Below are 14878 nucleotides of genomic sequence, written 5' to 3'. Positions count from 1 at the left end.
AGTTCTTACTCCTGGGCTGGCTCTTCTTACCAAACCCCGTGTGGTCTTGTTGCATTCATCCTTGCTCCCATGACGTTCAAAGTCTCTAAAGACGTTCACGGTCTTTGATGCTCAAGGTCTCTAGAGAGCTTGTCTACAAAGCCCTGCCTTTTGCTGGTATCTCCTCATTTCAGGAAGCACATGTTCCCCAACAACTCACTCGGCCTCCCCAAAGCTGCTGCTGGTCCATTTAACTATAATTTTAATAGTGGCAAATGCTACACTCCTTTGGCAAATTCGGAAAATTTCAGTCATTTTTGCATTGGGCTATTTGTTTTGGTCAACATTATCATCTTTAGAGTCAGAGTGACTTCGTCTTACCAGCAACTCGGACGCCAACCAGAGATAACTGGGACCTTTAACTCATTATATTCACGTATATAACGCTTCTACTTCTTGATCTTAAAACGTTGAGCATGAAGTAGACTAGGGTGGAAATCCTAAAGTTAAAGATTACTTTGAGGTGATTAAAAAACTTTATTTTAGTTAAAAATTGTTTACTTGAACTAAAACTAATCTTCAGATAGCATACAAGCAGACAGTTGTTCAATCTTAAGTATATTTTTATCTCAAGCTTTTAAATTTAAAAAAACCCTCAAATTCTGTCTTTATATATGATTTTATTAACCATCTATGATTTTAACTAAACCATTCCTACTGATACTGATGAATTTTATACTAATTCCTAAAACTATATGGAAAGTAAGATGTTAAGTATTTTATTTTATTTTATTTTATTTTATTTTATTTTATTTTATTTTATTCTCATATGAAATTTATTGTCAAATTGGTTTCCATACAACACCCAGGGCTCATCCCACCTGGTGCACTCCTCAACGCCCATCACCCACCCCCCCGTCAACCCTCAGTTTGTTCTCAGTTTTTAAGAGTCTCTTATGTTTTGGCTCCCTCCCTCTCTAACCTTTTAGGCATTTTAAATGAAATACCAATTTTCAAGGTAAAACTTGCTTCAAAAAAGATATTCTACAGGGGTGCTGAGGGGTTCAGTCAGTTAAGCGCCTGACTCCTGTTTTGGCTCAGGTCATGATCTCACAGTTCGAGGGATCAAGCCCCATGTTGGGCGCTGTTTTGACAGCATGGAGTCTGCTTGGGATTCTCTTTCTCTCTCCCTCTCTCTCTCTCTGCCCCCCCAACTTTCTCTGTCTCTCTAAAAAATGAATAAATAAGCATTTTATTAAAAAAGATACTTCTACGATGGAAAAAAAACTATGAAGATATGATTCAATGCCTTTCTTAAACTCAAGTAGAAAGTTTCAGTAACTATGAAGTAAACTTGTCAATTTTCATTATCATTGACTTGACCTCTTACATAGTTAAATAATGACCTTCACAGGGACATGTAATATCTGTGGAGTTTCCACATAGAATACATAACTTATGCCTATGTTTCTCATTAGAAACATATATAAATCCAAGTGAGCGTGTAGAAGGTCACAGTTTCCAAAGATGACATTAATTATATCTCCCATCTCATATGCTCTTATTCAATAACAATAAAAAGATGAAGTCAAATCCTCCTCCTTTCGAACCTGGGCTGGCCTTACAATGTCTCTATGACCTAACGGAATGGGCCAGAGGAGACACGGTGTGACTTTTGAGGCCAGGTCAAAAAAGGTTGTACAGCTGCTACCCAGTTCTTCTGGGAAGCTTGCTCTGGGAGCAGCCAGGGGCCATGTAAAAAGCCTGTCTAAGCTGAGACCACCCTGCTGCAGGGGCCATCTGAAGCACTCCAGATGACAGAACAGCTGGGCTCATAGGCAACAGCAGCAACAACTGCCAGTTATGAGTGAGCTGTTTTGGGTGTGCTAGACTCCCCATGGCCCCGGCCCCAGCCAACACCTGACTGAGATGCAGGAGAGACCCCAAGTCAAATCTCCTGTCCTTAAATAATGAGCAAAACAAAATTATCTTTTTACGTGGCCAAGTTTTGAGATAGTATTTATTCAATAATAGTAACAGGGACAGAGTGATTCTCTCCATTCAATTATTTTTCAATGAGCTTCCTTTAATGTGATTCTAAATTTTCCATTGAAATGCAATTGTTTCTAAGGTTAGTCTGAATTATTTATTTGTTCTCCCAAATTCTGTAAAAGGAACTTTATCTTCGTTAAAATAGGGCTATTTGTTAAAGTAAATAAGATTCTACTTAAGATATTACCAGAAAATCATTTCTGAAATGAAGGCTAATGACAAATTGTACTTTTTTTTTTCTAGTTGCCCCAGTGATGAATAGCATGGTTCTCTTAGCAAATGTCAGCAATCTGGTAAACTGCATGTTGGACAAAGGCCAGGTTGCCCTAAGACATCATGCTTTCCCCCCCTCCCCTGTTCTGTGGCAGGGGTCCAAACTCCACAATTTATTCTTATTGACTGCCAACAATATTTTTTAATAATGCTGTCTTCAATTTAATAATGAAGACAATAGTGATACACTTCAGTTTTTGGCACATGACAGGTACAACAGGTTGGAGTCTCAGTTCCACCAAAAACTGTTCTGTTCAAGGCATACATGTTTCCTGATTCCCCTCCTAAAAACAGCAATTTTATTGTGATGGCAGTTGCACTGGGTTTCAGAAATAGGAGATTCCCCCTTTAATTTGATTCTCTTTTCAAATAAACTCAAGGAAGGTTTAAGCTTCCTGATTCTATGGCCATCCTCAAACAAACAAACAAACAAACAAACAAAACAACAACCAAAAAACAAAAATGCTGAGCCCCACAGCTCCAGGACTCCTAGTCAGCCATGTTTTCTCCTTTTTCCAGCTTGATAGAATCAAGAATATTGTAGAATTATGCACTCATCCAAGCACTAGGGTCATGCATATATTCACTTATTCATTCATCAGGCAATTATTGATGTTTGAGAGCCTAGTAAGTATAAGGCATTTTGTTGAGTACAGGGTATACAAAGTAAGTTATCACTATACTTTCCTTAGGGTATTGGAAGGAAATGTTTCAGTAAATAAATAAAATATACTGGATAACTACTATATATATGTTATATGTATAATATATATAAATATATAAGAATAATCAAGGAAGATATAGATTATAGTGAAAGCACAGAAGTAGACAAGCTACAGGAAAGCAATCCGCCAACTAAGTCAAGGATTAATTGAACCTTGAGTGTTATAGTGTAGTTGCTTCAGGGCTTTCTCCTTTTATTGAGACTGGAATGAAAAGTGGATTAATTCTCCTTTATCCTTATTTTCAAGGAAATATATAATCTCTTTGCTATTCTCCGAAGGAGAAAAGTTAAGATTAGAGGCTCCCCTGCATTTCTTTTGCTCAGGGAGTTGATATTCCGGTAACCTATTCTCAGCCTGTCCTCTGGAGCCAGGATGATCTTGCAGAGGAGAACACATCACAGCTGTAGTCTGACCAAATGCCTTGATCTCACACAGCTGCCTCTCTCTCCCTCCTGGGACTGAGAATGAAACCAGGGATGTGTCAGTTCTCAGTCAGCTCAAGAAGACAGATGCTTCCTGTGGCTTTCTCTGACTCCTTTCGTCCTCCTCCCCATCTTTGACCCCTGATGTCAGGAACCTCGGCCATCAGAGTCGCATGAGAATTCTTCTTGCTTCATCTAAAGATCTGCCATACTCCACCCTACCCAATAATAATTTAGGCAACCCATTGGGCATGCTCGGTGCACAGCCTCCTTCCCGCACCATGTCTTAGACATACGCTTTGGCTGCATCTGAAACTCCCAGTGAGGGTCACCCATGTCCCTGCTGCTGCCACAAAAACTATAAAAGCAACTGAACTTCCAGCATTCTCTCTGCCCCTCTACAAAACAGCCCTAACTTATTCTTCCGAGTTGATTTCACAGAGTAAGTGTAATGGTTCATTTACCTCATGGATAAAATTTGCTTCTGGAAAACCAGTCTCCCCAGACAAGAAACAAGCTATGGCATATATGTCTCAAGTGGTGGCCACTAACAAAATTTTCACCAGTTGAAGCAAAATGATTAAAAAGAAGAAAAGTAACTCTATGCAACTTGAAGGCTTGTATTTTTTTTTTTTTTGCTAAGATTTGTTTTAAACTAAAATATCCTTTGCCATATGAAGTACATTTTAGGAATCAGTAGGTATTTGTACTGCTTTTACAGGGCAAAATAAAATGTTACATCTTCTGACATCATCTCTAGAGAGCTAACTAGGTGGGTTTTGAATCATTTATGATTATAAAATAGCCAAATGTTTCATTGTTCTCCACTTAACCAAACCCCTTTTATTCAAAGGAATAGTGTTTGGAGAAGAGTGAACTGCTTGATAGTTGCAGCATTTTCTCATTCATGTCTGCTTATAGCTGGAGGTGATACAGTCCCTTTGGGAGGCAGGGGAGAGAAGGTGTTATTTTATATCAATCTTGACAAGCCATGTACTTCTTAGAGATTCTCAATTTCAAAGAAAAATACAAGAACATTATGAGGAATGGCCTCATGTGACTAGCTAAATGGTAAGCTAAATACAACAGAATGGTAAACCCTATTACAAACATTTCTATTCTTACCTAACGAAATGGGATCTATTCCCACTTACCCAATGAAAGTTGCAAAGTTACAGGTAGTAAATGGTAAAGCAGAACTTGAGTTCAGAGGTATTGAACGGCATAACCCAAGTTCTTTCAACTATTAAATAATTTTAAAAGGTATTTAAATTCTTTTCAAGTTTGCTTATAGGAACTGTATCGACAAGTATTATTTAAGTTTGGAAGAATAGTCAAAAAACAATGCTGATTCTTATTTTACCTGCCAGGGTCGATCTGCCTTTTAGCAGCAAGATGAAAGTACCAAAAAATGCTACCTGGTAACATGTGAGCCAAAGACGAATGGTTGCCTGATAACACTTGGGCCAAAGAGGATACGTATAAGTAAGGGGACTGTTTTCCTGCAAGATATTAGGTATGTAAAACAGAACTTCCAATCACAGGATCAATATTAGAACATTTGGAAAAGATTTCACTAAAATGAGTTACATTGGTGCCTTTTTTTTTTTTTAATTTTTTTTTTTCAACATTTATTTATTTTTGGGACAGAGAGAGACAGAGCATGAACAGGGGAGGGGCAGAGAGAGAGGGAGACACAGAATCGGAAACAGGCTCCAGGCTCTGAGCCATCAGCCCAGAGCCTGACGCGGGGCTCGAACCCACGGACCGCGAGACTGTGACCTGGCTGAAGTCGGACGCTTAACCGACTGCGCCACCCAGGCGCCCGGGTGCCTTTTGATTTTAAGGGAACTCATAGATTTCAAATTTGCTAAGCTTATGTTTATTTTATTTTTGTAATAAATGTTACATTTAAGAGTAAATTGCTTTATGTCTTAAGAGAAAAAAGAAAGAAGGAAGATAGAGGTTGCATAAAATTCTGATCCAAACTGCAATTACAAGAAAGTACAAGAAATTCAGCCAAACAACTTGGCCAATATCTATGGAGCATTCATTATTTCTTGGACAGGTTGAAATATGCTCACTTTCTCAATCCTGGATGCTATAGAAATAATAAACATGCTACAGAAAATATATCATAATGCTATTCAGATACATTAGAATGAAGGATGAAAGCAGTCAATGTCTTCTTGAACCACCGCGAATTTTCCCATGGACTAATTATTCAATTGTAACTTCACAGTTTTAACAACTCAGCTTTGAAAGAAGTGTTTACAAATTTGATGCCATTTAACTTTGTTAAAAATACTTCTTAGTGGCAAAAATAGTCAAATGTTTTAATAAGAAATGTTTGCTTCTGTTAAACATTGTTTAGATGACAAAGGCCTACTGTCCTTCAACACTGTAGGTCCTCTCCCCTCATTAGAAGCTCTGGCAAGGATAATCCTTAAGAAAACATTAGCCTTTGATGCAGATAAGCATTCACATTTCTCGTTCCAAAGTGCATTACATTTTTTTTTCCTCTGTTATAATAATTCAAGCCTCATGTTCAGATCACTAGAAAATTTAAACCAAAAAATAAACTGCATTGCCTTTACTATGAACAAGGTTGCCTATTTCTCCTTCCTTTTTTTTTTTTCTTTTTTACATATCTTTCAGCCTTTATTCCATAGAATCCTTATTTGGAAAATTTGTATTGGGGCACCTGGGTGGCTCAATCAGTTGAGCGCCCAAGTCTTGATTTCAGCTCAGGGCATGATCACACAGTTCGTGACTTCGAGCCCCAGGGTGGGCTCCATGCTGACAGTGCAGAGCCTGCTTGGGATTCTCTCTCCCCCTCTCTCTGCCCCTCCCCCACCGCCCCCTCTCAAAATAAATAAATAAACACTTAAAAATGTATTTTCTGTTTTAGAAATATCTGACCAAAATTATTTACAATATATTTAAATATGAATTTAACAGAAACTAAAAGTAACTTAGATGAGACCATTGCTCATGGGAACTCAGTTCTCTTAATTATATAGGGTTTCCCCAAACAAATCATTATTACAATGTTGGCTACTTCTTTGGTATATAATGTCAGTAAACCTTTTACAGGAAAGACGTGCACTCTGGGCTCTTAGATAAAGGTAACACGTAAAAAATTTCCTCATCAAAAAACAACTCAAAATAAACAATACAAAATAATAACAAGGACAACAACAAAGCCGTATCATGAGACACCCAAGTCAATGAACTTGATGTTTCCTGAGACTGGATTTTTCTGTTTAGTTTTGAGAAATAGCCTTAGGCCTTTTTTATGAAAGACCAGTAGAAAACTGTCTTCAATGCTTTCATCAGAGTCAAGCTTTATCAACTATTTATCATGTGAGCAAAATAAAGCCACATCTATGGAAAAATAAAACCAGTGAAGTGACCGAACAAGTCTTTGCTCCTTAAAATTATCAACTGTTCATTGTTGGTATTATATGTAGTGGGAATAATCATGAATCTTTTTAACGTTGTTATGAGAGGCCAAGTGAGATTTAACGTGTATCACATGTCTTAGGAACTTGGCCATTTAATGCATTTTTTAAAAGTCTACCACTTGGGGCACCTGGTGGCTCAGCTGATTAAGCATCTGACCCTTAATTTTAGCTCAGGTCATGATCTCATGGTTCTTGAGTTTGAACCCCACATCAGTCTCTGGGATGGCAGTATGGAGCCTGCTTGGGATTCTCTGTCACCCTCTCTCTCTGCCTCTCTCTGCCTCTCTCTCTCTCTCTCTCTCTCTCTCTCTCTCTCTCTCAAAAATAAATAAATAAACATTAAAAAAACAAAAGTTTACCACTAGTATATCCGTCATATGATGATTCCTCTGTTCAGATATTTTCATCTCCATTATTTTTCTGCCTATATAAGGCAGGTAATCTCTAGATGCTTATAATAGTTTCTATAGAATTTGATAGCAATCTAATCCCCCTTGTAGTGAATATACAATTCAAAAAAGAAATAATCACCACTAATATAATATCAGACCCACATGAATAAGGACCATATTTGTCTTCCTCATTCCTTTCTTCCCAGGGCTTACAACATTGTGGGGTCTCAATGTATTTGCTGAATGAATACATGAATCCAGTGGAATTATCCTGTAGCCTTTTTAAAGCCTTCTACACACTTTAGTGGGGAGGGGGTTAAATGGCTATACAATACGTCAGCACTGAAAAAGCTATCTTGAAGTGTTTGATTTTCAGTTGTTAGTATTGAACATGTTTTATGTTTTCCTGGGTTCTAGTTTGCAGTTTATTCCAACTATAGAAGTTAGTGGCAAATTTCCTTGCAAAATATTGCTAGAAAGCATGTTCTGAATAAATATAGAGTGTCGAAAAGAAGTACCCTATTACACTATGGAGTTTCTCCTGTAAGGAAATACTCCATACCCCATGGTAAAGTCATTCTGTGGGGATTTTTTTTTTCTTTATTTTTCCTTATAATAAATGAACCGAGAGAGAGAGAGAAAGAGATACAAATCAACTGTCATGTCAACTACATTCATTCCCCTTTGGCCCATCTGCTGGGGCCTCAAACTTTCTGGAGATTTATCTTTTGAGTGTATTGCTCTTGGAATTCCCAGGCCAAATTTTTCCTGAAACATGATAAATCAAAGTGTATACAGTGTGGGGCTAAAGTTATATGTCTCGTGATTATATTGGATATTTACACCATATCTTGGCTGTAAAGATTGCTTTTGAAACTTTCTAAAGAATATAAATAGCTAGATTACAGAATGCCAAATGTAAAGCCAAAACTAAGACCCAGAGATTAAGGGAGTAGTTTGGTACTTGAAAGATAATTTTTTGTTCTAAAACTTTACTTGTTTTACTTCTGATAACTCTACATACTTTACAATTTAGTAATGTTCAAACACCGTTATCTGGGCTAAGCCAAGAGTAGAGACATCACCCACGTCTTAATATCTAGTATTTCTTGAAAGCAAATCACTGGATTAAAATGAGCCTTCACTTTGGAATCATAGGACAGTGATTTGTTCAAAATTTTATTTCAAAGAAGGGGGACCATGAAGCTCAGAAAGATTTTTCAAAACGTGATTTGTCCAAGATTGTGCAAGTGATGGAGGCCCTACTTTAAAAAAGGGAAGAAAACAGTCTCCTAACTTCAAGGCTACTTCTTTCTATGCTATTCGGCTTCCTTTGCTTCTCCATAGGTGGCACTGTCTCTCACATTTGGAACTGCAGGGATTCAAAATGAAAATGTTTTAACTCTCAAGGAAGCCCATTCCTGTGAACACAACAGGGTAGGGGATATGTTAACTAACTATTTGAAACAAACAGTAACAAAAAAAATAGAACATAAAACAAGGTAAGGGAAGAGAGCCTCCTGCACCTACTCACCCAAATCAGAACACTGCACAACTCGAAGGTGGCACTGACAGCGGAAAGGACACACTGGCCCCAGAGGCTCTAATTCAGAATCAACAGGAGCGTGCTCTTCTGGGCCTATCCCAGAAGCCTCATCTTCTAGCATAAAGTCAAATAAGCCTCTCTGTTGGAACGGCCCAGCCCAGGAAACTTGTGCAAGCAGGAGGAAGATGATAGTTGCCTTCATGATTTATCTCACGTATTTTCACTGCCAAGGAACCTGGGAAACAAACGAAAGGTTTAGAGGAGTAGCACTGCCTGGTTACGGTGTTCTCTCTGATATGACACCCCACAGTAGAGTGAGTGTAAAGCATAAAAAAAAACCATATTTCATTTATTGTTAGGAAGCTGAATATTGAAATGTATTTGAGGGGCGCCTGGGTGGCGCAGTCGGTTAAGCGTCCGACTTCAGCCAGGTCACGATCTCGCGGTCCAGGAGTTCGAGCCCCGCGTCAGGCTCTGGGCTGATGGCTCAGAGCCTGGAGCCTGTTTCCGATTCTGTGTCTCCCTCTCTCTCTGCCCCTCCCCCGTTCATGCTCTGTCTCTCTCTGTCCCAAAAATAAACGTTCAAAAAAAAAAAAAAAAGAAACTTTTTGAAATGTATTTGAAAGGTACACAATAGACTACCTGGCACAGCTATTTACTTATGTAAAGAAATGTGAATGTTCTTGAAATCTGCTTGCTTGAATTTGGAGTCTGAATTAAGGCAATATATATTCACATCATTTGCAAAATCTTTAAGATGATAGATCACGTTGGAATTTTCAATGCTCATTCAACATAAGCCATGCTACGGTCAAATAAAATTTCATCTATACACATGAGAGATCTCCAGTTCCTGTGTCTGGAAGCCAATCTCCTCTCTCCATCCCACTGTATTTATCTTGGTCCAGACCTTTCTCATCACTCCCTGAACTTTCACAAGAGCTTCCAACTGGTCTCGACCTTGGCCTTGAAGATTCCCTCTACTCCAGGCCATCTTCAACTCTGCTGCCCAAGTCATGTTCAGAAAATCAGATTTCATTGTATTTCTATTCTACTGAAAACTCCTTGTTGACTTCTCAAGGCTTGCCCATCAGGTCCACATCCCCTTTGCTGCAAGTGAGACCATTCACAATTTGGTGCTGATGTTTCAAGCCCTGTTTCTCTCCATTTCCTCTCCACTCCTCCACTCCCGACCCCCACCACAGCCCTGACACTCAAAGCTAATTGCCCTTTAAAATACCTACCTTGGGAGAGAGTTGTAAAGACTGAATGAGATAATGGACTTCCCTTGTGTATTCCCTGGCTCATCCACACAGGATGCTGCTTCCTCCCTCTTCTGTGTCCCAAAGCACTTTGCTCTTACCTCTTTTAAAGAACTTATCACATTATACTGTAATTTGTTTGGCGTGCTTGGTCTGTCCCCCCCAGCTAGAAGATGCACTCCTTCAGGGCGTGTCTTATTATTCTTTGTTCTGTACCCAGGCCTTGCACAATATTTTGCACAAAAATGACTCAATTGACCATCAATTTATTAACAATACACGTTATTCGGTTTGTTCCAAGCAACCAGTCTGATTTTTTAAAACACAAAGTTATATTTTTTTCAATAACAAATTTCTAGCATGAGGAAGGTAACCAATCCAAAACTTAAATTTGGTATAAGCACAGTTTACTTTTCAAAATAAATCTATTGACCAGTTTCTCAAACTGATCATTTTTAAAAAAAAAACAAATAAACATCTATGGAAAATCCTACTGATTTTTATATGACTCCCATGTTACCTGGGCTTTTGTAAAGAAATAAAAGTACAGTTTTGACAAATCCATGTACTTCTCCATTCATTCAAGAAGCCCTTTAGATTTATATATCTGTTGTTGAATTTGTTGTTTTGTTAGCTGAAGTGAACTAAATAAATCTTAATTGACAAAAAGTAGTTGATCATATGGAGAATAAGCAGTCTATTTTTGAGCTGATATATTTTAAAACAACACTGGAAATGTTCTAAGGATTCCAAAAACACATTGTAGATACTATCTTTAGTTTTGCCACATCTACGTTGAATTCTACACTTACAAGGAACATATTAAAGCTGCAAATTCATAACTAGACTTAAAGAATGATTTTTTCGTCAGCAGCCAATGGTAGCATATGCAAAAAAAAAAAAAAAAAAAAAGAAAAGAAAGAAGGAAGAAAGAAACCCAAAAAACAAACAACAACAACGAAACAAGCAACTTTGTATGCCCTGACCTTAAGGTATCTAAGGATCTTCTGGAAAATCTTGGCTAGGTCCACTAGAGAGGGAAAAACAGTTTTTGGATTTCTTACACTTTTGTTGTTAGTCTCTACTTATTACTGAGGTGTGTATAAGGCAGCACATATACAGAACGGGTCGTGGCTTTTCATTTAAAAAATACCCCAAAGGTTATTATTCACGCTGCCCCTTTAAATTTGGTATCAGGTTTTCTCTAGGAGGATGTTCCCACTCATTTACTGCATAGCCTTTTCACGGAGACCCTATTGATCTGGCAGTGTTTCCTTGGCCGGGATCTCAGGGAGTGGTTTTTGGTCTGTTTCACATTAAAATGCAATGTTTACGGTTTACCACAGTTTGCTAGCCTTGCATATTTAATATCTTACAATTTTAGGAGAAAAATGAAGCAAAGTAATTGCAGATTTAATAAATAGCAATGCGAATTAACGCAGATGTTGCCTTTTGATCTTTTCTCCAGAGCAGAGAAAGCCTGGTTGTTTCACTAACTCAAAAAAGAAATGTTGAACATGAGCTCAGAGGAATATTATCATTTATATGTGTTTCCTCTTGTTAAAATGGTGCAAATTCTCTGCACAATATTTTTCTTGGTTAAAGCTGAACACAAACAGGAAGTTTATAGCTTTCATTACTTATATCACTTTGATGCGTGTGCGTGTGCATGTGCGTGCGTGTGTGTGTGTGTGTGTGTGTGTGTGTTCATTTTAACCCTGAATGTCCTGGAGAAGAATATGTCAAGAAACTTTATACAAATTCCCCCAGGAGATTATTTCTTTAAATTATTGTCATCATACTTGAAGATGCAGCATCTTAAAACAATTAGTGGGGGCTATTGATATTAATAATTTTTAATCATTTTTCCTTCCTTAGTATATAAGAAACATAAACACAAAATAGCAGTTGCCCTGTGGAAACCAGAAGATTATTTACTGACATATTATATTTCCCAAGTTTCTTTGAAATTGTTTTAAGCATTCTCAAAAAGTATGACTCCTTCCTACCTGCTAATTGTTAGGTATAATGTCACTACTGCACTAAAGCTACTTGCCCCACTTTCTAAGTGTTTCATCAAAAATAATAATTTCTGTCTCCTTAAACTACTTCAGCCCATCAAATTCACTATGTAATTCAGATCACCATTTGTAGGATGTCATTTATGCCTTTGGTGTGACTTTCAAAATCCAAATTTAACCCTCAGGAGATTGGTAAAACTGTAACTACAGACAAAAATAAAAATCCCCCAGCACTAGGTGAATGGAAAACCTCGATAATAACAGAAACGATTTAAAAATAGACGATAAAAAAGGCATTTATCCACAAATAAGGGCTGCTATAGGAGGCATTTGGTTCTTTTTCTGGTCAAAATAGCAATAGGAAAAGCAAAACCACAGGAATTTATGTCACTGGGAGCCCACTTAACCAGTGGTCATCGGTGGTACCCTCTTTTGAAATTAGCAAGAAAAATAACCTACACCCTAGTGATGTATCTTACAATACAATTTCATTTGCATTGAGAATACTGACTGGGTCTTATCTTTTCCTGTAAGGAATTATGTAGCTAACTGTGAGATTTTCTTTAATACACAGCATAATATTTGCAATATTTATTTTCACTTCTGTGATGATAATTTCTGTTCTTTTCTAGGTTGTAGAAATATACATTTAACTTCTGCAGCTCATCACCAGAGTTCACATCACTGAGGTTTTAAAAGTTCTGAACATATGCAAGAATTCAGGAGGGGACTAAATCCTTAAGTACATACATATAACCCAACTACAAATTCGATGCTGATCTAGAATACTCTTTTTATAAATACTTTCTAAAGAGGTAAAACATTTCATTAGTACAAATACAAAATATATCAATATAGATACTCATGGTGTTAGGTTACAGTTTTTTAAATAAACATCTTTGCAAGAACAGAAAGAACTAAAACAATGCATTCAACCATTTTACCAAATATTTAACTTCTGTCTTCAAGCAATACTTGTTTAAAATGCTGCATAAAGATTATCAAAAGTTTAGCACGATTTTTTTTGTCTCCTTTTTCTCACCAAACAATTCCTTTTTGCTCTCAACTTGATCGAAGTTTTATTAGTCTGTAGCAGAGTTCAGGACAATTATTGAAAACCATACCTTTTAATCCGGGGATTTGCCACAGGAGCCCTCAAAGCTGAGATGTAATTACACTAAATATTCAGCCCCAGCAAAAGAGTTTGCAGGTGTGGAAAGGAGGAGGGGGTAGGTGCTGCTCTGTGACTGTCACTAGGTTGAAAACCTCCTGCTTCTACTCCATAGCACGGTTAAAAAATAAGGTTTCCCTCAATGAACACAATCCGGCTGACACCCACATTAGATCATATGGTAATGATATGTCTCTTGTATTGCAGCCAGAAAGTTTATCGACCTTTTTTTCTCCCCATTTGCTTTATTCCTTTTGCATCTGCTTAAGATTCTAAACTGCTTATGTGGTAGAGAGGGGCAACTTGATTTGAAATTTGTTTTATTGTGTGGATTCATTTCCCTAAAACATTGTAGCTAAAGGGTTTGCTTCCCCACCCCCAACCTCACTGCACTAGCCACCCTTTCTAGTCTTGTTTATAAGAAGCATTTATACTTCCAAAGTGACAGTTTTTCTTGCTATCAGGATGTGTAAATCCAGCAAATGGAACAAAATTAATCTTGTAGTTATTTTAAATGTGGTCTGCAGAAATAAATGAGTAGATTTATGTGAAAATTTTCATTCAGATTCTTACTTGCCTTGGGCTGTTTGCGCAAATTCAAGCACTCTGCTGTGGAGTTTTCCTGTGTATTTTGAACATATTTCTAGTGTCCTGGAAAAAAGTTTTTAATTTTTTATGAAAAGAATATCACGTTTTTATTATTTCCTTACTCATAGTTTATAATCTCTCTTGTTGTTTACCAGCCTTTAGGTTTCTTTTTATTTTTCTAAATAAAACACATAGATACCAGAAATGGGTTTCATTTTAATTTAGCCTGCATATGAAAATTTTGATTTTCATGGACCACACTTTTATATAATCCAGAATTTTGAAAAGGCAACAGAGTCTATGGCTCTTTTCAAATTTCAGTAAATAGCAAAAAGGAAATGTAAACACAAGGAAAGATATTTATTTAGCCACTGGAAAGCTTTTTTGAGTTTTTCTTAATTCCCTCGCTGGATGCTCTTTAATTCTTTTCCTCTGTGTCTCTATGTTTTGACTTGTATCTTTATGCCATGGCCCCTAGGCTGTTACCAGGTGGAAACTTGAAATCCACATCTGTGAAACATGAGAGGTTAACCTTCCCCTCCTCCACCTTCCCCTCCCCTCCTCTAGCCATCCAACTACACAATTCTACAGTAAATACTTCTGCCTTAATGAAACTTGAAGGAATTAAATTCCTGAGTGGATATCTAAAGGAGGGGAGGGGTGCTGTCACATGATATTTTTCCTTATTTCCCAAGACCAGCCTCCCTTAATTTTACAACTCCCTGCCCAGCACCTCTTCTCTTTGACGTCTAATAACCACATACCCAGTTATTTGGAGCATTTAGAAAAAAGCCAAGAATTATTTTCCCTGGACATTGGTGCAAAGTCCATGATCCCCTTCTGTGGAATCAATTACATTTTCCTCTTGAACTCCTCTTGTATCTATTTCTTTCATATACAGGTAATCCCTTCTTCTTCATATTATAGCTTTTTATGTATGTGTCTTACCCCAAGGGAGGGAGCACATCATTTTCTTTTGT

At 37.4% G+C, this 14878-nt stretch overlaps 1 protein-coding gene across 2 annotated transcripts in view; it reads right to left on the bottom strand.

The window, feature by feature from the left end:
* DCN (decorin) overlaps positions 1-13512 on the bottom strand; it is a 42949-nt gene extending 29437 nt beyond the window's left edge. The window contains exons 1-2 of one of the 2 annotated variants that reach the window (XM_040491248.1): positions 13264-13512; positions 8845-9091 (exon numbers count right to left, since the gene is read on the bottom strand). In XM_040491248.1, the coding sequence (XP_040347182.1) occupies positions 8845-9058 (214 nt within the window). In that variant the 5' untranslated portion in view covers positions 9059-9091; positions 13264-13512. Of the gene's footprint in view, positions 1-8844; positions 9092-10100; positions 10231-13263 lie in introns of those variants that run through there. The other variant, XM_040491249.1, reaches the window with a different exon arrangement.
* Between the last annotated feature and the right edge of the window lie 1366 nt (positions 13513-14878).

The sequence above is a fragment of the Herpailurus yagouaroundi genome, unplaced genomic scaffold, assembly GCF_014898765.1.
Source record: "Herpailurus yagouaroundi ecotype Mexico unplaced genomic scaffold, PumYag 182, whole genome shotgun sequence".
In the NCBI taxonomy this organism is placed as follows: Eukaryota; Metazoa; Chordata; class Mammalia; order Carnivora; family Felidae; genus Herpailurus; species Herpailurus yagouaroundi.
The sequence above is the reverse complement of the archived record's forward strand: the minus strand, read 5'-3'. Positions and strand labels throughout refer to the sequence as shown.